At 38.8% G+C, this 22,477-nt stretch overlaps 1 protein-coding gene across 3 annotated transcripts in view; it reads right to left on the reverse strand.

Annotated features, from left to right (window-relative positions):
- Positions 1–22,477, reverse strand: part of CTDSPL2 (CTD small phosphatase like 2) — an 87,445-nt gene that overhangs the window by 30,814 nt on the left and 34,154 nt on the right. For 2 of the 3 annotated variants that reach the window (XM_010599690.3, XM_003420160.4), the window contains exons 2-4: positions 13,643–13,852; positions 1,653–1,791; positions 40–189 (exon numbers count right to left, since the gene is read on the reverse strand). In XM_010599690.3, coding sequence (XP_010597992.1) covers positions 40–189; positions 1,653–1,791; positions 13,643–13,828 — 475 coding nt within the window. In that variant the 5' untranslated portion in view covers positions 13,829–13,852. The remainder of the gene's footprint in view (positions 1–39; positions 190–1,652; positions 1,792–13,642; positions 13,853–22,477) is intronic. The other variant, XM_010599691.3, reaches the window with a different exon arrangement.

Raw genomic sequence — 22,477 nt, forward strand, 5'->3', positions numbered from 1 at the left:
ATTTTATACATGAAATTATGGTTAATGGTTTATACTTACCATTTTTATTTGCTGGTGAAAAAAAGTTGAAGACAGGAGAAAATATGGTCCCCAACAAGGTAGTCCGTGGAGGACTGCCAGAGCAAGAATTATCTTCTAATTTTCCATTCTGTTTTACATGTTGATTTGTCATTTCATAACTACCAGCTTCTAAGAAAGAAAGAGAGGAAAACCAGGTGCTATGATCTAGAAAACACTGACTTTCAGAAATGTGATCTAAATCATTCATTTTAAAAATAACTTTTTTCCCCTCAAAATCTTCTTGTAAATTGATTAATGTTCAGGACAGCTTAAAGAAATCCTGAGGTAAATCACTTGTAAATGATCTTTACGACAAATATATTTACAAGGTTTTATAAATGTTAAAATTTGCCAAATTTTTTTTTCCCAAAGAACTGCATCTAGAATTATACAGACATACAGAGAATTTTCTGAATGGTTTCAAATCAACACAGTGTTAACAAAAAATGAAAATTCCTTGTAAGCAAAGCAAACAAGTCACCAATATCTGAAGAAAAAGTGAAAGGTTCTGTTTTGTTTATTTACATGAGGATGCTTTCTACTTTGTAAAACCTTCCCTCTGTCGTGTGTTTCTGATGAATAACAGCTAAACAAATAGGAGCAGCATAGCTCTACTGAAGCAGGTCAGGTACAGCAGTGTCAGAAATTACTTAAGGATATTGAGGTAGTGATTTCAGAGTGATTATGAATAACCAGTTGTTTTTAAGTTTCCAGTAAAAAATTTTTTCATAGGTTTTTGGAAAATACAAGAAATATTTTGATTAATCATCCTTTGACCCTCCAAAACTTTACGTGGTGTCTACCATATTTCTTTCCTTAACTGCTTTTCTAACCCGTTTCTCTTCCTCATCTCCCTCAGCAAAACCTCCCTTTTCTCCGCAGTAGTCACTTCTAACAAAAAGATACATCACCGCATTGGAAAGGCTAGGACATGCGGCGGGCGGGGTGGGGTGGGGTGGGGGGTTTGTTAATGCTGTCATTTAAGAGAGCACTGGTTAAAAGGCAGCACTCTGTGCTCTAAAGTGTTGTTCCTCACAGTCTTCTCTGCTTGTTTATAATGGTCTTCACTTTCTTTTTGACTTTGAAGACAGTCTCAGACATACAGTCATGACTTAGAATAGGGTTCATCAACAGCAGCACTACTGACATTTGGGCAGGACAATTCTTTGTTGTGGGGGCTGTTCTGTGCACTGTAAGGTGTTTAGCAGCATCCCTGGCCTCCAGTAGCAAACTCTTCTCATCAGTTATGACAACCAGAAAGATCTCTAGGCATTAACAAATGTTCCATGGGGTACAAAATCACCCCATTGAGGACCACTGACCTGAAGGATCCAAGTCCCCTGAGTTCTTAAATTCCACGATTCAGAAATAAATTCTTTGTACATACTTTAAGTCACAATTATTGTTTTAAGAAATGAATTTATTAGAGATAAAATATGTAGCTTTATGTACATATTCATGCTAAATAGAATAAAGCTAGTTGTTCAACCCTTATTTTAATTCATTGAAGTAGATTTTTTTAAATTAAAAAGAAACATCAGGAAAGACCTCTGCTTATACCTAAATAAAACAATTTCTAAATATCAACAAACCTCCATTTACTTGACTTTTCCGTCTTACTCGAGATATCTGTTTGTTAGGCTTTTCTCCTGTTCTTGGTGTTGATGTGATCAAATTATTATCTATATCACGTTCAATTCTACTCCGTTTTGAAGGATTTTCTCTCTCTTCCTTAAGGTATAAAAGGAAAAAGCATTCATTGAGCACATTCTGTCTCATAGGTTAAGTTTTAAAAACAATGAAATACGGTGTAATATAGCTCACCTTGCTTGTCACATGCAGGAGAAACAAGAGGAGTAGAAAAAACAGAAAAACTTGACAGTGTTTTGAGAGTATTTACTAATGCAGTTTAGAATACACAAATATAATTACAGCATCGCCACAGTTCATATCCTTTCCCCAGGGTCCATTAAACTTTCCATACTATTGAATCATACAATGTGCTCTGAATTTTAAGCAATTTTCCCTTATTCTCAGAATTGCCCTAAGAACAGAGATCACTCCCTTGTGCATTGAGGATAGGAGGTAGAACCCCACTGGAACTTGCCGGCATATTACATACCACCGAAGCTGACACAAAAAAGAATAGGGACTGCCACTGCCACACCCCACTACCAACCTCAATACTTCCAACACCCAAATTAACACCAAGAAACCTATCCCTTAACAAAGCTGTATATGGAGCAAGCCCACATGATCAGTTTATACTATTCTTGCAGTATTATTGACTAAAACTGTAGACCTCAAGCAACAGCCTGAATTACTTTTCTCCATTTGGCAATCTATTTTCTCTTGTTTGAATTTTTTTCCTAAAGTCCTTTAAAACATGAGTGATTTTCTTACATTACTGTATATTGCCTTCTAATGCCTTGTGCTTTACAGCTCTTTGCTATTTTATGTATATAACCAACATTCTTATTTACAGAAGTAATTTTTCTACTCCTCTTCATTCTATGCTTTTACCCAACAGCAACTAATATATCGCCATGTCTTTTGTGAAGGCTGAATACTGCTATATTATCTCTGAAACAACTCTTGGGATTGTAAATGGCCCAAATGACACTTTCCTCTTGGGATCAAAACAAAAAAAAATACCACTCAATACAGAATTTTACTTTAACTCATGGTTTCTCTAATTGTAGGTAGTTTCGACAAAATAATATGGCACTGTACCACAAAATAATGCCTCAGTGATCTGATTCAACAAAACTCTTTCAATTTTTAATGCTTGTCATTCCCCTGTATTTTAAAATGATGAACAGGAAGTCCATATTATTTTTTTAAATACAAGTGAAAGGGCTTTTACCTGTACAGCAGCCAAACTGAGAATTTTTCACTTTCCTGATGAAGTATAAAATTCAACTTCCGTTATTCCGGATCCTCTTGACTAGTTTAGGAAATATCACGTATAAAGCGACATTCCATGATACACTGATATTACCCCCTATCTAGCGTAGTGGATAAGGTGACTGATGTAACGGAGGCACCACAGACTGCAGCGGAACAGACAACACTGTGGTCAATTAAATTAAGGGGACACTAAATAGCTTACCTCTCTAAAAAGACACGGAAGCTATTAAGATCAAAGTTAAAATTCGGCAGTTACTCACTATAAAATCCCATTCTTTAAAATAATGTATTCAAATGCCTGCTGATGCTGTAACTCTACAACTCTTCACTTAACCCTTGTTTGGGGGATATTTCTAGACATGGTGTGATTTTTAGAAGAGAAGCTAGAAGAAACAAGGTTTCTACATTACTCTATAGGTTGTTTTACTGCATTTAGTAATCCTACAATGTCTTCTCCGGAATTTGTATTTTTCAAAGTAATATCTAAGATATGCTTTTAAGGAGAAAATTCTGAAAAGGTAGTAGAGGTGGCATAGTTCTTATATCTCTCAAACCCCAAAGTAAATACAGACAGAGCACTATAAAACCAAAACCCACACCCGTTGCCACAGGGTTGATCTGACTCACGGCAACCGCGGGTGTTACAGAGTAGAGCTATGTCACAGTTTCCTTGGCTGTAGTCTTTACAGAAGCAGATTGTCAGGCCTTTCTTCTGTGACACTGTTGGGTGGGTTTGAACTGCCAACCTTCAGATTAGTAGTTGAGCACAAACTGCACCACCCAGGCACCTGACAGAGCGTTAAAGAGCCAACAAAAACCCAACGGCAGCATGTACAACAAACCAGGAAACATGGCAATTCCCACGAACTCCGAGCCCCAGGTGCATGAGAGCAAATTACAAAGAGCCACAACACTCGAGTGCTCAAAGCACCAGCGCAGAAGCAAGCAGAGGGAAGCAACCATGTGTGTGACAGACCTGAAAACAGGAGAACCTAAAACAGCGAACCGGCATTTATGAGAAAACATGGCAGGCCGACTTGAGGCGAGCAGATGGAGCCTGTGATGCCCACTGCAACAGCAAAGGTGTCTGTGGTGGGAACTGAAACGACTGCAGCAGGCTAGCTCCTATGAGCTCTGGAACTGACCAACCACGGCTCCCATCTAGAATAGGGTCCCACACTGAGTGGAAACTGATGGAAGTGAAATAAAAATCAGTTGGACAGGCGTGGGAGAGAGAAAGGAAAGAAAATTTCCACGTAAATGTGGAGGTGGAGTAAAGAAATAGGAAAACTCAAATGGTACATCACTATTTTTGAACACTACACAAAAACAACAAAACTAATTAGGTAAGTTATCCCAAACCACACATCTTTCTAAAAATTCAGGAAAGCTCATTTCACAGAAAAATGAAGCCCCCTCTCCCCCCCTAAAAAGTGCAGAGGTCAAAACCACACAAAATTACAATAAAAAGCACAAGGTGCAAAAATAACATAACTCCAGATAAAGAAAGTGTATCAGAAAGACATTATACACAGCAGGTGAAAACTATAATCTACTTCAAAATAAGACAAAAGGCATTAAGAAAATGATCTGAGACATATTAAGAGTTAGAAAAACTCACACATGAGTAACACTACTAATAAAAGAATTAGAAATAAAAGGAAAAAAATCATTTTAGAAATAAAGACTAAACTAGAAGGAACACACCACTGAATAAATACAACAGATTATACCTTAAGAAAGGAGCTGTGGTGACTCAATGATTAAGCGCTTGGCTGCCAACTGAAAGGCTGAGTTCAAACCCAACCAGCTGACTCGTAGCACCCAACAACAATATACCTTAAGAGAAACAGAAGGTGAAAGTGGAAAAAATAAAAAAGAAATGAAGAGATAAAAGAATTCAAGAAAATGTGACAAATATTCAAGACAGACAAAGAAGATCCAGATAGAAAACAGTATTCCCTATAGAAGAAAATCAAACCATGGCAACTGAATAAATGCTAAAAAACTTCCCTTAAATAAAAATAGATTTGAAACTACAGATCGAAACAGTACAATGTTACCTGAAGGTATAGACTCCGAACAACCAAGACCAATACATACTCTGTAAAAGTATTAGAATTTAAAGAAAAAAAAAATTCTTTGGAGAACAAGGCAAAAACAAGTCATTTATTAAAAAAAAAGGAAATGAGATTATCATCAAATTTAACAGCAATAGGTTTTATGCCAAAAGAAAGTGAAATAACATATTTAAGATAAATAAGAAGAGAAATGTGAGACAAAGATTTTATATACAGCAAAACTGACTTTCAAGTATAAGAGGAACTGTTTTCAACATGCAAGAACTCAGAATGTTGTTCCCATGAATTTTTTCTGTGGAATCTACTAGAAAATGAGCTTTGGACAACAGAAATGACTGTTGTCCAAACGATATGAGGACTGAGGACAAGTGTTAAATATATCAAACATACAGAACTAAGACAAATGAAGGTTAAAAGAAACTATAGTATTTAATGACTATACGCTCAGAAAATGTAGATAAAAAAAATTGGTGACACCAATGTATATATGTGAAGTATTTTTTTAAAAATCTGTTCAATTCTCTAGAATAGACCACATATTAGGTCATAAAACAAACCTTTGCAGAGTCCAAAACATTGAAATGCTACAAAGCATCTTCTCAGACCACAAGGCAATAAAACTAGAGATCAATAACAGAAAAACTGGGGAAAAGAAATCAAATACTTGGAAAATGAACAATACCCTCCTGAAAAAAGACTGGGTTATAGAAGACATCAAGGAGGGAATAAGGAAATTCATAGAAAGCAACGAGAATGAAAATACTTCCTATCAAAACCTCTGGGACACAGCAAAAGCAGTGCTCAGAGGCCAATTTATATCAATAAATGCACACATACAAAAAGAAGAAAGAGCCAAAAGCAGAGAACTGTCCCGACAACTTGAACAAATAGAAACTGAGCAACAAAAGAATCCATAAGGCACCAGAAGAAAACAAATAATAAAAATTAGAGCTGAACTAAATGAATTAGAGAACAGAAAAACAATTGAAAGAATTAACAAAGCCAAAAGCTGGTTCTTTGAAAAAATTAACAAAATTGATAAACCATTGGCTAGACTGACTAAAGAAACACAGGAAAGGAAACAAATAACCCGAATAAGAAATGAGAAGGACCACATCACAACAGAACCAAATGAAATTAAAAGAATCATTTCAGATTATTATGAAAAATTGTACTCTAACAAATTTGAAAACCTAGAAGAAATGGATGAATTCCTGGAAAAACACTACCTACCTAAACTAACACATTCAGAAGTAGAACAACTAAATAGACCCATAACAAAAAAAGAGATTGAAACGGTAATTAAAAAACTCCCAACAAAAAAAAGCCCTGGCCCGGATGGCTTCACTGCAGAGTTCTACCAAACTTTCAGAGAAGAGTTAACACCACTACTACTAAAGGTATTCCAAAGCATAGAAAATGACGGAATACTACCCAACTCATTCTATGAAGCCACCATCTCCCTGATACCAAAACCAGGTAAAGACATTACAAAAAAAGAAAATTATAGACCTATATCCCTCATGAACATTGATGCAAAAATCCTCAACAAAATTCTAGCCAATAGAATCCAACGACACATCAAAAAAATAATTCACCCTGATCAAGTGGGATTTATACCAGGTATGCAAGGCTGGTTTAATATCAGAAAAACCATTAATGTAATCCATCACATAAATAAAACAAAAGACAAAAACCACATGATCTTATCAATTGATGCAGAAAAGGCATTTGACAAAGTCCAACACCCATTCATGATAAAAATTCTTACCAAAATAGGAATTGAAGGAAAATTCCTCAACATAATAAAGGGCATCTATGCAAAGCCAACAGCCAATATCACTCTAAATGGAGAGAACCTGAAAGCATTTCCCTTGAGAACGGGAACCAGACAAGGATGCCCTTTATCACCGCTCTTATTCAACATCGTGTTGGAAGTCTTAGCCAGGGCAATTAGGCTAGACAAAGAAATAAAAGGTATCCGGATTGGTAAGGAAGAAGTAAAGTTATCACTATTTGCAGATGACATGATTATATACACAGAAAACCCTAAGGAATCCTCCAGAAAACTACTGAAACTAATAGAAGAGTTTGGCAGAGTCTCAGGTTATAAAATAAACATACAAAAATCACTTGGATTCCTCTACATCAACAAAAAGAACACCGAAGAGGAAATAACCAAATCAATACCATTCACAGTAGCCCCCAAGAAGATAAGATACTTAGGAATAAATCTTACCAAGGATGTAAAAGACCTATACAAAGAAAACTACAAAGCTCTACTACAAGAAATTCAGAAGGACATACTTAAGTGGAAAAACATATCCTGCTCATGGATAGGAAGACTTAACATAGTAAAAATGTCTATTCTACCAAAAGCCATCTATACATTTAACGCACTTCCGATCCAAATTCCAATGTCATATTTTAAGGGGATAGAGAAACAAATCACCAATTTCATATGGAAGGGAAAGAAGCCCCGGATAAGCAAAGCACTACTGAAAAAGAAGAAGAAAGTGGGAGGCCTCACCTTACCTGACTTCAGAACCTATTATACAGCCACAGTAGTCAAAACAGCCTGGTATTGGTACAACAACAGACACACAGACCAATGGAACAGAATTGAGAACCCAGACATAGATCCATCCACGTATGAGCAGCTGATATTTGACAAAGGACCAGTGTCAATTAACTGGGGAAAAGACAGCCTTTTTAACAAATGGTGCTGGCGTAACTGGATATCCACTTGCAAAAAAATGAAACAGGACCCATACCTCACACCATGCACAAAAACTAACTCCAAGTGGATCAAAGACCTAAACATAAAGACTAAAACGATAAAGATCATGGAAGAAAAAATTGGGACAACCCTAGGAGCCCTAATACAAGGTATAAACAGAATACAAAACATTACCAAAAATGATGAAGAGAAACCCGATAACTGGGAGCTCCTAAAAATCAAACACCTATGCTCATCTAGAGACTTCTCCAAAAGAGTAAAAAGACCACCTACAGACTGGGAAAGAATTTTCAGCTATGACATCTCCGACCAGCGCCTGATCTCTAAAATCTACATGATTCTGTCAAAACTCAACCACAAAAAGACAAACAACCCAATCAAGAAGTGGGCAAAGGATATGAACACACATTTCACTAAAGAAGATATTCAGGCAGCCAACAGGTACATGAGAAAATGCTCTTGATCATTAGCCATTAGAGAAATGCAAATTAAAACTACGATGAGATTCCATCTCACACCAGCAAGGCTGGCATGAATCCAAAAAACACAAAATAATAAATGTTGGAGAGGCTGCGGAGAGATTGGAACTCTCATACACTGCTGGTGGGAATGTAAAATGGTACAACCACTTTGGAAATCTATCTGGCGTTATCTTAAACAGTTAGAAATAGAACTACCATACAACCCAGAAATCCCACTCCTGGGAATATACCCTAGAGATACAAGAGCCTTCATACAAACAGATATATGCACACCCATGTTTATTGCAGCTCTGTTTACAACAGCAAAAAGTTGGAAGCAACCAAGGTGTCCATCAACGGATGAATGGGTAAATAAATTGTGGTATATTCACACAATGGAATACTACGCATCGATAAAGAACAGTGACGAATCTCTGAAACATTTCATAACATGGAGGAACCTGGAAGGCATTATGCTGAGCGACAATAGTCAGAGGCAAAAGGACAAATATTGTATAAGACCACTATTATAAGATCTTGAGAAATAGTAAACCTGAGAAGAACACATACTTTTGTGGTTACGAGGGGGGGAGGGAGGGAGGGTGGGAGAGGGTTTTTTATTGATTAATCAGTAGATAAGAACTGCTTTAGGTGAAGGGAAAGACAACACTCAATACATGGAAGGTCAGCTCAATTGGACTGGACCAAAAGCAAAGAAGTTTCCGGGATAAAATGAATGCTTCAAAGGTCAGGGGAGCAAGTGCGGGGGTCTGGGGAACATGGTTTGCGGGGACTTCTAAGTCAATTGGCAAAATAATTCTATTATGAAATCATTCTGCATCCCACTTTGAAATGTGGCGTCTGGGATCTTAAATGCTAACAAGCGGCCATCTAAGATGCAGCAATTGGCCTCAACCCACCTGGAGCAAAGGAAAATGAAGAACACCAAGGCCACACGACAACTAAGAGCCCAAGAGACAGAAAGGGCCACATGAACCAGAGACCTACATCACCCTGAGACCAGAAGAACTAGTTGGTGCCCGGCCACAATCTATGACTGCCCTGAGAGGGAGCACAACAGAGGACCCCTGAGGGAGCAAGAGATCAGTGGGATACAGACCCCAAATTCTCATAAAAAGACCAAACTTAATGGTCTGACTGAGACTGGAGGAATCCCGGCGGCCATGCTCCCCAGACCTTCAGTTGACACAGGACAGGAACCATCCCCGAAGACAACTCATCAGAAATGAAAGGGACTGGTCAGCGGGTGGGAGAGAGACGCTGATGAAGAGTAAGCTAATTATATCAGGTGGACACTTGAGATTGGGTTGGCAACTCTTATCTGGAGGGGGAATGGGAGGATATAGAGAGAGGGAAGCCGGCAAAATTGTCAAGAAAGGAGAGACTGAAAGGGCTGACTCAAGAGGGGGAGAGGAAGTGGGAGTAGGGAGTGAGATGTATCTAAACTTATATGTGACAGACTGATTGGATTTGTAAACGTTCACCTGAAGCTTAATAAAAGTTATTTAAAAAAAAAAAAAACCCCAATCAATAAAATAGCTTAAATAAAAAAAAAAAAATCTGTTCACTGTACAGACATTCTGGGACAGAAAAGCTGATAGATCTCCTTCCTAGTAGATCGGTACAAGAAACACTACAAGTTCTTTAGACGTAAGATAAACAGAATTCTAAATCTGAAGGAAGGAAAGACCACCACTAAGGCAAATACATGAGTAAATTTAAAAGACCTTTATTATAAAGTATCCTACACACATACATAATATAATTTCCTTAAAGGGGTAATCAGATTCACTATTTGGCGGTAAAAGTTACCAATGGAATTTAGCAATGACGGATCCAACTCCTGGAGAGTTGGCTCACTGGATGCATAAGAAAATGGAAAGAAACAAGAAAGAAGCTAAACGTACAATCCCTTGGTTGTTATCTGTAATAGCTAAAATAAAAATAAGGGAGAATGTTGGGGCCGAGCCGATCCTGACGCTGGGCCAAGCTTGGATCCCCGTCAGTATGAGCTACAGCCACTAGCCTCAGGGCTGCTTCGGTAGGTGAAAACTATGCGGAAAAAACCGATAGTGAAGAGGGTTAGAGTGATCTGAAGAAGATTAGGGTGATTCGTAAGAATGGACAAAAACAAAAGGGAAAAAGGGGAATATCCATCCCAGCAGGATGGAAATCTTTAAAAATCTTTAAAAGGTTAAGAAACAGGAGGAATAAAATGGAGGACACTGATAAGGTCAAAACAAAGGTTTTAATCCAGTACGTTCGGAAGCTGGCTATACTGATGGGAACCCCTGCTGGTCCCCAAACACTGAAGGGCCCTAAAGAAATCTGCTTTATTTACCCTAGTTTGTTTAAAGATGACAATGAGAAATCTGGTCTCTAATTGCCAGGGGCAATGGTCCCACAATCTAATGAAGAAAGAACTACCGACAGGGCCTGGGTCCACCGGCCCAAGCCCCAGCTGGAGATCCAAGGCCATATACACACGAATGGGTGAAATGGTCAGGGAGTGGAACAGAGGCGTTTTTAGGATTCCATGTACTGTGGTACCAACCAAAACCTGGTGGTGAAGTCCTAGAGGGGGCTACAGTTAGACTGGTACATATTGCAATGGTTGACAGGATTACGGTGGAAGTTTAGACCAAAACTGGTACACCTGAGCAGGCCTTACGTGAAGCAGCTGTGTCCCTTTTAGCTGACTGTGTAATGGAGTGGATATTGTGTCTGACTGGGGAACACTTCCCCTACTTAATGTAAAACAGAAGGCATGTAAATCCACTCTTGCACCAATACTGACTGGACGTACTAAATGGGAACCAGTAAGACTGCCCAAGCCCATCAGTTGAACCTGTTGCTGTGGGGTCAATTTCCACTTATTAGTCCCATGTGTGTCAGAGTAGAACTGTGCTCCGTGGCTGGACACCACTCAGGTCACTAATCTGAAACATTAAAGAACAGAAGCTGGAGTACTGGCGCAGACAAATTCTCTGTACAAAGATCCTGTGTGGAATGCAGACTGTGGCTTATGACAAGTAAGCTGACCTTTTGGTTAGCAGCCAAGCACTTAACCACTGCACCACCAGGGTTCCTGTTACACCTATTAAAAAACAAAAAACCCTATTAGGACAGCTAAAATCCAAAACATGGACAACACCAAATGCCGGTGAGGATGTGGAGAAATAGGAACTTTCATTCATCACTCGTGAGAATGCAAAATGATAAAGCCACTTTGTAAGAGAGTTTTGCAGTTTCTTACAAAGCTAAACATAGGCTTACCATACAACCCAGTAACTGCACTCCTAGGTATTTACCCATATGAGCTAAAAATGAGAAGTCCCGACAAAACCCTGAACAGAAATGTTTATACCAGCTTTATTCATAACTGCCCCAAATTGGAAGCAATAAGGATGTCTGCCAATAGGTGAACAGATAAACTAACTGTGGTACAGCCATAAAAACTAACTGTGGTACATCCATATGATAGAATGTTATTCAGCAATACAAAGAAATGAACTATCAAGCCATGAAAAGGCATGGAGGAACCTTAAATGCATATTGGTAATCAAAGAAGGCAGTCTGAAAAGACTACACACTGTATGATCCCCAACTATACGGCATTCTAGAAAAAGCAAAACTATAGTCAAAAAGAGTTCAGGGAAGGGAGTGAGGGATGAATAGGTAAAGCACAGGGGAATTTTTTAGGATTTTCAGAAACTGTTCTGTATGATACTGTATTGGTAGATACATGACAATGCGTAGTCATCGAAACCCATAAAACTGTACAACACACACAAAGAAGCCCTTATTTTCAGGGGACACCTAGGTCAACCGGCATAATAAAAACTTAAGAAAACACTCTGCATGCCATTTTGGAGAGTGGCGTCTGGGGACTTAAATGCTAGCAAGTGACCATCTAAGATGCAACAATTGGTGTCAACGCACCTGGAGCAAAGGAGGATGAAGAACACCAAAGACACGTAAGTATGAGCCCAAGAGTCAGAATGGGCCACATAAATCAAAGACTATATCAGCCTGAGACCAGAAGAACTAGACGGTGCCCACCTACAACCGATGACTGCTGTGACAGGGAGCACAACAGAGAATCCCTGAAGGAGCAGGAGAGCAGTGGGACGCAGATTCCAAATTCTAGTAAAAAGACCAGACTTAATGGTCTGACTGAGACCAGAGGGACCCCAGAGGTCACGGTCCCCAGACCTTCTGTTAGCCCAAGACAGGAATCATTCTCGAAGCCAACTCTTTAGACAGGGATCGGACTGGACTATAAAACTGAAAATGATACTGGTGAGGAGTGGGCTTCCTGGATCAAGTAGACACATGAGACTATCTGGGCAGCTCCTGTCTAAAGGAGAGATGTGAAGCCCAAGGGGGACAGACGCTGGCTGAATGGACACGGAAACACAGGGTGGAGAGAAGGAATGTGCTGTTTCGTTAGGGGAAGAGCAACTAGGAGTATACAGCAAGGTGTATATAAGGTTTTGTATGACAGACTGACTTGATTTGTAAACTTTCACTTAAAGAACAATAAAAATTAAAAAAAAAAAAAGCCCTTATGTAGAATTATACAAAAAAAAAAAAAACAAACCCATTGTCGTCAAGTCGATTCGACCCATAGCAAACCCTACAGACAATATTAATTAATAATAACATATCAAGATTGTTCATTATAACCAATGTACCACACTACAGCAATATGTTAACAAATTGTGTGTATGAGAGTACTGGAGGTAGCAAGATAGGAGAACTCTGCTTTCCCACCTGTTATTCCATCTAATCTGACAAAAAAAAAAAAAAATCCAAGACAAAGTGAAATTCCATCTCATTGTCTTACTGAGTGACGCCCAGAGGGGTAAAATAACTTTCCATAGGTCACTCAAGTTGGGCAGAGTATCAATCCAGGGCACCTCACTCCTGGCTATTATTATTCATTCTTTAATAACCTTGTTTTTCTTTTAATGAAATAATACCTTTTCATTGTACAAACTGAACAATTCAGATAAAAGAAATCATCTCCCTAATTTTAGGTAGTAAATAATATTAACAAAACACAACTTTTTTTTTTTTTGAAATAAAAGGAACTCAAGAAAAAGAATAAGAAAATTTTTCTTCTGCTTTCCATCCTATGCTAAAAATCAAACAGCTAAGTGGATAAGTTTAAGTGGAATAAAGAATGTTTTTCTTGAACTGCCATTAAATATCCTATATGCAATACTTTTAAAAAGAAAGCAACACCAAAATACACATCCTGTCAAAGTGGGATCTAGCAACACTGGATCTCTCATTTTTATATGCTTAGAGAAATCAACCTCTGCCTCACTTTTAGTGATGTCAGTGCACGGTAAAACCATTACCTTGGGCGTGCTTCCTTTAATGAATTTTTTAATTGAAGACAATAAGCCGGTTTCATCCTTCGGTGGTTTTTCCCCTCCTGCAGGCAGGCCGCCGTCAACCTCTGAGTATTTCCTCTTTGCTCTGGCAGTACGCTGTGTCTGGATTTGATTTGATTGCTGAGAAGCTTTCCGTGTTCTCAGCCTCATCTTTTATGGGTGCCACATGTAAACCTGTGTGAGAAAAATGACAAGTTATTAAAATTAAACCTAGCACATTCGCGTTACAGGAGCCTGGGTGGCACAAGCACTTTGTGACTGGCTGCTGACCCAAAGGTTGGTGGTTCAAACTCTGCAGCTATGTGGAAGAAAGGTCTGGCAACCTGCTTCTGTGCCAATTCCAACCAAGAAAACCCTATGGCAATTTTATTCTGTGACACACACACGAGGTTGCCGTTAAGTCAGGAGCTGACTCAACAGCAGCCAACGCCACCACCACTCATATCACAGAGGAGGTAGAAAATACTACAACAGGGAAAATACGCTCGGCTTATAGAATAAAAATCTCTTGGTTAAAACAACAACCAAAAAAACCCATCTCTCCAGGGAACTGAAATAAGAAACTAACATTTTAAGTAGAAAGCACTATGCTGTGTGTGTGTGTGTGCATATGCATATATATTTTCTCTGGTGGTGCAGTGCTTAAGGGCTCGGCTACTAACCAAAAGGTCAGCAGTTCAAATACACCAGTTGCTGCTTGGAAACCCTGTTGAGGAGTTCTATTCTGTCCTACAGGGTCGCTATGTCTCAGAATCGACTCAAAAGCAACGGGTGTGTAAAACCTTCCTAACAACCTATGAAATATTATATCCTATGATCTAAAGTAAGGGAAACATAAAGAATGTGAATGCTTTCTACAATACCATGCTGCCTCCATCCATGTTGACATTATCACTCATTTAATCATTTATTCATTCAACAAATATTTATTGAGCACTTAACACATTCCAGAAACCCTGGTAGCATAGTGGTTAAGTGCTATGGCTGCTATCCAAAAGGTTGGCAGTTTGAATCCACCAGGCGCTCCTTGGAAACTCTATGGGGTAGTTCTACTCTGTCCTATAGGGTCGCTATGAGTCAGAATCCATTCGATGGCAGTGGTTAACACATTCCAGGCACTGGACTCCATAAACACTGAAAATACAACAGTAAAGAAGACAGGGAAGATCTCTGCCCTTCTGGAGCTCACAACGTGGTGGGAGATACCCTCAATCAATGACTTCCATGTGCACAAATTCTGATACTGAAGTCACTATAACAAGAGTGGTTGGATCACTCTGTGGGGTTCCAACCTCATAATACATAATGATACTTTACAACTGAATTCACATCCGAAGAAAAGAGGCTATCTACTTAAACCCTCTCATTTTATAGATGAGAAAATTAATGGCTGGCAAAATTGTCCAAACACTTAGTTAAGGACATACCCTGAATCAGAATCTATGAAACAGAACAAAGACTACTAAACTAAGAATCAAGAGATGTGAATGCTAATTCTAGTTCAGTCATAGCTAAGTTACAGTTACTTAAATTGTGTTTTTTCACCTCAAGAAAATATTTACCTTATCTCAAGGCTCAAAATAAATAAGGCATTAGAAAAAGCTACTAAGTAAAAAGGATGATACAGATTTTCACAACAGTGAATGGATTCACAGACAAGTCAAACTCCATTTAGGCACTTAAACATCAATAGGTGTGGAAACTCCTGGCAAAGGTCAGGATTTTCCCTGACCAATTAGCAAGTCTCAGGAGCTGTGTTTTTACTAATTCAACGTAAGAGTCACAGGAAAAAAAAAAAGTTACAGTTATATATAGAGAACCCCAAAGATTCCACAAGAAAACTATTGGAACTAATAGATTCAGCAGAGTAGCAGGAAACAAGATCAACGTACAAGAATCAGCTGGATTCCTATACATCAACAAAGAGAATTTGGGAAAGAAAATCAAGAGAACAATACCATTTATAATTGCCCCTAAAAAGATAAAATACTTAGGAATAAATCTAACCAGGGAGATAAAAGACCTATACAAAGAAAACTACAAAACTCTATTGCAAGAAAACAAGAGACATACATAAATGGAAAAACATACCATGCTCATATAGATAGGAAGACTCAACACCGTGAAAATGTCAATTCTACCCAAAGCAATCTACAAATACAATGCAATTCCAATCCAAACACCAACAACATTCTTTAACAAGACGGAAAAACTAATCACCAACTTTATATGGAAAGGAAAGAGGTCCCAGATAAGCAAAACATTATTGAAGAAAAAGAACAAAGTAGAAGGCCTCACATTGCCTGATCTAGAAACTACTATACAGCCACAGTAGTCAAAACAGCCTGCTACTGGTACAACTGATACACAAACCAATGGAACAGCATTGAGAACCAGATGTAAATCTATTTATCTGTGGTTAGTCGATCTCTGACAAAGGCCCAAAGTCTATTAAATGTGGAAAAGACAGTCTTTTTAACAAATAGTGCTGGCAAACCTGGACGTCCATTCATAGAAAAATGAAACAGGACCCATACCCCATCATACACAAAAACTAACTCAAAATGAATCAAACACCTCAGTGTAAAACCTAAAATGATAAAGGTCATGGATTCAGATACATGGAATAAACAATATAAAGCATAACTAACAATGCACAAACACCAGAACATAAACTAGATAACTGGGAGTGCCTAAAAATTAAACATTTATGCTTATCAAAAGACTTTACCAGAAGAGTGAAAAGGGAACCTACAGACTGGGAAAAAAATTTTGTCTATGACATATCTAACAAGGGTCTAATCTCTAAAATCTATAGAATACTTCAACAGCAATAACAAAAACATAAACAATCCAATCAAAAAATGGGCAAAAGATATGATCAGACACTCACCAATGAAAACATTCAGGCAGCTAATAGATGTATGAGGAAATGCTTGTGATCATTAGCCATTACAGAAATACAAATCAAAACTACATTGAGATACCACCTCGCCCCAACATTACGGGCACTGAAAAAAAAAAAACAGAAAATAACAAATGTTGGAGAGGTTGTAGGAGAATGGAACTCTAATGCACCGCTGGTGGGAATATAAAATGGTACAAACACTACAGAAAACGATATGGTATTGTTAGGTGTTACTGAGTCCGCTCTGACTCACAGCGACCCTACGTACAACAAAACGGAACACTGCCCCGTCCTGTGCAATCGTCACAGTCATTGTTATGCTTCAGCCCACTGCTGCAGCCACTCTGTCAAAATCTGTTGGTAAGGGTCTTCCTCTTTTTTGCTGACCCCCTACTCTACTCTACGAAGCATGATGTCCTTCTCCAGGGACTGGTCACTCCTGATAACATGAAACGATATGGTGCCTCCTTAAAAAGACAGAAATAGAAATACCATACGATCCAGCAATCCCACTCCTAGGAATATCCCCTAGAGCCATCACATGAATAGTCATGTACACACCCACGCTCACTGCAGTATTATTCACAACAGCAAAAAGATGGAAACAATCTCAGTGCCCATCAACAGATAAATCGGTAAATTATGGTAAACACACACACACGCAAAATACTACACAATGAGAAATAATGATGAATCCGAGAAACACCTCACTACATGGATGAATCTGCACAGCATTATGCTAAGTGAAATAAGTCAATCACAAAAGGGCAAATAGTGTATGAGACCACTATAATAGAAACCCAATAAAAGGTTTACACGTAGAAAAAAACAATCTTCGATGGTTACAAAGGCAGGGAAAGCTGGGGAGGGGAAATCACTAACTAGATAGTAGACAAGTGTTAACTTTGATGAAGGAAAAGACAACACACAATATAGGGGAAGTCAGCACAACTTGACCAAGGCAAAGCTATAGAAGCTTCCCAGACACATCTAAACTCCCTGAGGGACTGAGTTACTGGGGCTGAGGACCATGGTCTCCGGGTATATCTAGGTCAGCTGGCATAACACAGTTCATTAAAAAAAAGTTCTACATCCTACTTTGGTGAGTTTCATCTGGGAGCTTAAAAGCTTGTGAGCGACGATTTAAGATACCTGCCGGATCTAAGGAGAATGAAGAAAACCAAAGATACAAGGAAAATATTAGTCCAAAAGACCAATGAACCACAGCCTCCCCCAGCCTAAGGTCAGAAGAAATAGATGGTGCCTGGCTACCACCACCTATCGATGGCTCTGATAGGGATCAGGATAGAGGGTCCCAGACAGAGCAGGAGACAAATGTAGAACAAAATTCAAATTCACAAAAAAGACCAGACATACTGGTCTGACAGGGCCTGGAGGAACCCATAAGACCATGGTTCCAGGACACTCTGCTAACTCAGAACTGAAGCCACTCACGAAGTCTATCTTCCAGCCAAATATGGACAGACCCATTGAACAAACAGTAACACACATAAGGTATGTGCTTCTTAGTTCAGTCAAGTGTAAGAGACCTAATGGGCAATACCTACCCAAAAGCAAAGACGAGAAGGCAGGAAGGGACGGGAAAACTGTACAAATAGACACAAGGAATTTGGAATGGAAAGGGAAAAGGGGAGAGTGCTAACACATTGTGGGGATTGCAACCAATGTCACAGAACAATTTGTGTATAAATTTTTGAATGGAAAACTAATTTGTGCTGTAAACCTCCATGTAAAACAAAACTAAAAAAAAAAAAAAAAAAAAAAGAGACCGATATGCAGTGTCCACTTCAACAAGAAAGAATCCACCAGAAGAATTCCAAAATATCTTTCCAAATAACTACTTTTTTTCTATAACCAAATGGTACTCAGTTCTAAGTTGCCATAGTCCCCCAAAATAAATACTGCCTTTTCCCCTGTGGTACAAAATCACTTTTACATGGCCTTTCTCACCATGGTCTTTTGACGCCTACAAAATTATGGGGTGGGGCTATGCAAATAAGGTAGGTTGTGGACCACCAGGGATTAGACAGCTTGCTAATAATGCAAATAAGGGACACGGACACCCTGTGGGGGTGGGATCATGCAAATAAGGTGTATGGAACCCTAATGAGGGGATTGGTCAGTTTTGCCAACTACTAGGCTTAAAAGAGAGCCAATCCCAGAGCAGAGATGGGACCTCACCACCATCAGGAAAGAAGAGCTAGGAGTGGAGCCCATCCTTTGGATACGGCTCCCTGAGCTGAGAACCTCTTAGACCCAGCAGACAGACAGCTGTAACACCAGATGCAGCACAGGACAGTGAGAAGTGTTGGTAGAGAAACGGCAGCAGCAGCAGAACTGGTGCAAGATGTTTCCACTCACAGAGGGACAGAGCTGAGCACTTTCGGGCAGGAGGGTGACTGGTGGAGTGGGGTATTGCTGGCACTTGGCAGGGCTAGGCTCCCTGACTCACAGAGCAAGACAGAGGTGAGTGCCTTCAGGTTGAGCCTTACTGGTGGAGTAGGGTGCCTCCAGGCACTTACTGGTGGAGCTAAAGAGCTTTACAACACTTGCCTGAGTGGGGTGGAGGTGAGGCCAAGAGGCGAAGGCCCAGAGAGAGGCTTGCCTGTGGCGACAGCTGAGAAGAAGCTGTCCTGATCTAAGAACTGTATTCTGAGTCGGTCCTGATTCTGAATTGTAACCTATTATTTCCCTATTAAACCCTACAATCGTATCGTCTGTGAGTTCTGTGTGGCCACTGCAATGAATTATCAAACGGAAAAGAGAAGAGAGTGCCGGGGTGGGGGTGGGGGGGAGGGGAGAGTTCTACTGAAAGTTTTTTGTGTTTGGGAGGGCACTGACCTGCTCTTGTGTACTTGACCCTGCCCTTCCACCTGGGTGGGGATTTTTTTTTTTTTTTCATTTCTTTTTCCTCCTTTTCTTCTTTCAGTTAATTTATACACTCATCTATCCATTTATTTCATCATTTCAACAAATCCCTAATTCATGTTCTAGCTCACAAACTTATCCATTCACTCACTAACTCATTTGCAGGAATTCACCCATTCATTTATTTCTCTATTAGAAGCTCAGGGGGAAAAAAACCACACAAGCCACAAAAGAAAAAATAGACACATTGGAACTCATCAAAATTAAAAACTTTTGTTTGAAAAGAAAACTCACAGAATGAGAGAAAATATTTGCAAATCATAAACAGGTAGTCCCCAACTTATGACGGGGCTCTGATGCAAACCTTTTTATTATTATTTCTTTTATTACCAGTATCTTTATAAGCCCAATCTCTGAACATGTGCGAGTGAACATCTGAGAATTGTAACACTGAATACGTCATAAGTCAGGTACCACCTGTACCTGACACGGGTCTAGTATCGAGAATTCAAAAAGAACTCTTATTACTCAAAAATAAAAAGTCAAACAATCCAAATAAAAATGGACAAAAAATCTGAATTTCCTTAAAAAAGATATAAATGGCCAATAAGCACCTGAAACGATGCTAAACATCATTAGAATTAGGGAAATGCAAATCAAAGCCATAATGAGATACCACTTCTTAACTTTAAAAAAAAAAAAAAAAAAAAGGAGCAGCTGGTGGATTCAAACTGCCAACCCTTTGGTTAGTAATAGAGCTCTTAACCACTATACCACCAGGGCACCTCTTACTGACCAGGACGGTGATAATCAAAATGATAAACAATAAAAAGTATTGATGAGGATGTAGGGAAATTAGAAGCCTCATACGCTGCTGACGATAATATAAAATGGTATAGCTGCTTCAGAAAACAGTTTGGCAGTTCCTCAAAAAATTAAACATAGAATTAGTATATGACCCAGCAATTCTACTGCTAGGTATATACCCAAGAGACGTGAAAACATGTGCTCGTACAAAACAAAAACTTGTTATAAAATTATATATAATTTTTCACATTAACTTATTAAATATTTATATTATATATTAAAACTTATTGATTTTAATATTGAGTTGTTGTACTCAAAGACACATATCTCAGAATGGCAATGCAGAATGATGAATAGACACACTTTAGTAAAATGACTAAATTTTAAAGATAAAGCGAAAAAAAATCCTCTTAGCCTTTAGGCCAAAGTTTGGCAAACTTTTTCTTATAGGATCAGTTAGTAAATACTTTGCAGATTACAAGGTGAAAATTATATGAATTTCAATCATCAGTGTTCACAGCCATGCTCATTTCCTCTGTCATCCAGCATGGTTGGGCAAAAGCAGCCATCCAAAACTCGATGCTGTTGATTCCAACTCAGCAACCCTACCGGACAGAGCAGAACTGCCCCATAGGGTTTCCCAGGCTCTAAATCTTAATGAAAGCAGACTGCCACATCTTTCTCCTGTGGAGCGAGTAGATGGTGGGTTTGAACTGCCAACCTTCTCACTAGCAGCTGAGTGTTTAACCACCACATACCAGGGCTCCTTAACGCACCCACAGACAGTTCGTAAATGAATAGGTGTGGATGTATACAATAAAACTGTACTGACAAACATAAGCAGCCAGCCCATGGGCAGTATTTGCCAACCCTAATTCAGGCAAAAAGACTAAGTTGACTTTATAGTGGAAATAAAATTAGACTATTCTCAGTTCAATTCCCAGCCAACGTACCTTATACACAGCCACGGCCCAGTGGAGGACTGTGTGTTGCTATGATGCTGAGTATAGCAGAGCTTCTAAACCTAGGCTGATTGAGGAAGAAAGGCCTGGCAATCTACTTCCAAAAACCAGCCAATGAAAACTCTATGAATCACAACAGTCCAAACTGCAGCCAATCATAGGGACAGCACAGAACCTGGCAGTATTCTGTTCTGTTATGCATCAAGTCACTATGAGTTGGGGGTCAACTTGACAGCAGCAAACAACACACTTTTTAAGAGCAAAGTTTTATGCCAGGAGAAAAATGGACTAAGATATTTAAGACAATAATAACAAAGAACATGGAAACTAAGGATTTTATGTCCAGCAAAATTAACTTTCAAGAACAATGGTCACAGACAAGCTATTATCAACATGTATGGCAAACAGGGAATACTGTGCCTGTGAGTACTTCCTGAAGAATCTAACACAGTGCGTCAGAAAATCACGTAGAGATATCCACAGCAGAAGAACTGATGGTGACCAAGATAAACATTTATGCATCCAAGGACAGAACACCGAAATACATAAAACAAGCTCTAACAGAACTAATAAGAGAAGCTGACAGTTCTACAATAATAGTAGGAAACTTGAACACACCACTTTGGTGATGGGCACAACTAGAAAGAAACCCATCTAAATAACACTATCAACCAACTTGACCTCACAGACGTATACAGAACACACCACCTAACAGCAGCCGCGTATACATTTTTCTCCAATACACATGTATCATCTTCCAGAATAGACCGTATTTTAGGCCACAAAGCAAACCTCAAATTTAAAAACATCAAAATACAATGCATCTTCTTTGATCATAATGCTATAAGCTAGAAATCAATAACACAAAGAACAAGGAACAAAATTAAAGACATGGAAACTGAATAACACCTTACTTAAAAACTGGTGGATAGCAGAAGAAATTAAAAATACAATTAAAAACATTCCTAGAAGCAAATGAGAATGAAAACACAACATACCAAAACCTTTGGAACACAGCAAAAGCAGTGCTTGGAGGAAAATTTATAGCAATAAATGCACACATCAAAAAGGAAGAAAGGGCCAAAATTAATAGCTTATCCCCACAAAACAAACAAATAGAAAAGGAGCAGCAAAAGAAGCCCATAGTCACCAGAAGAAAGGAAATAATAAATACTAGACCAGAAATAAACAGAAAAACAATAGAATCAACAAGATTAGTAGAAATTGATTCTT

Source organism: Loxodonta africana, chromosome 10, assembly GCF_030014295.1.
Source record: "Loxodonta africana isolate mLoxAfr1 chromosome 10, mLoxAfr1.hap2, whole genome shotgun sequence".
In the NCBI taxonomy this organism is placed as follows: Eukaryota; Metazoa; Chordata; class Mammalia; order Proboscidea; family Elephantidae; genus Loxodonta; species Loxodonta africana.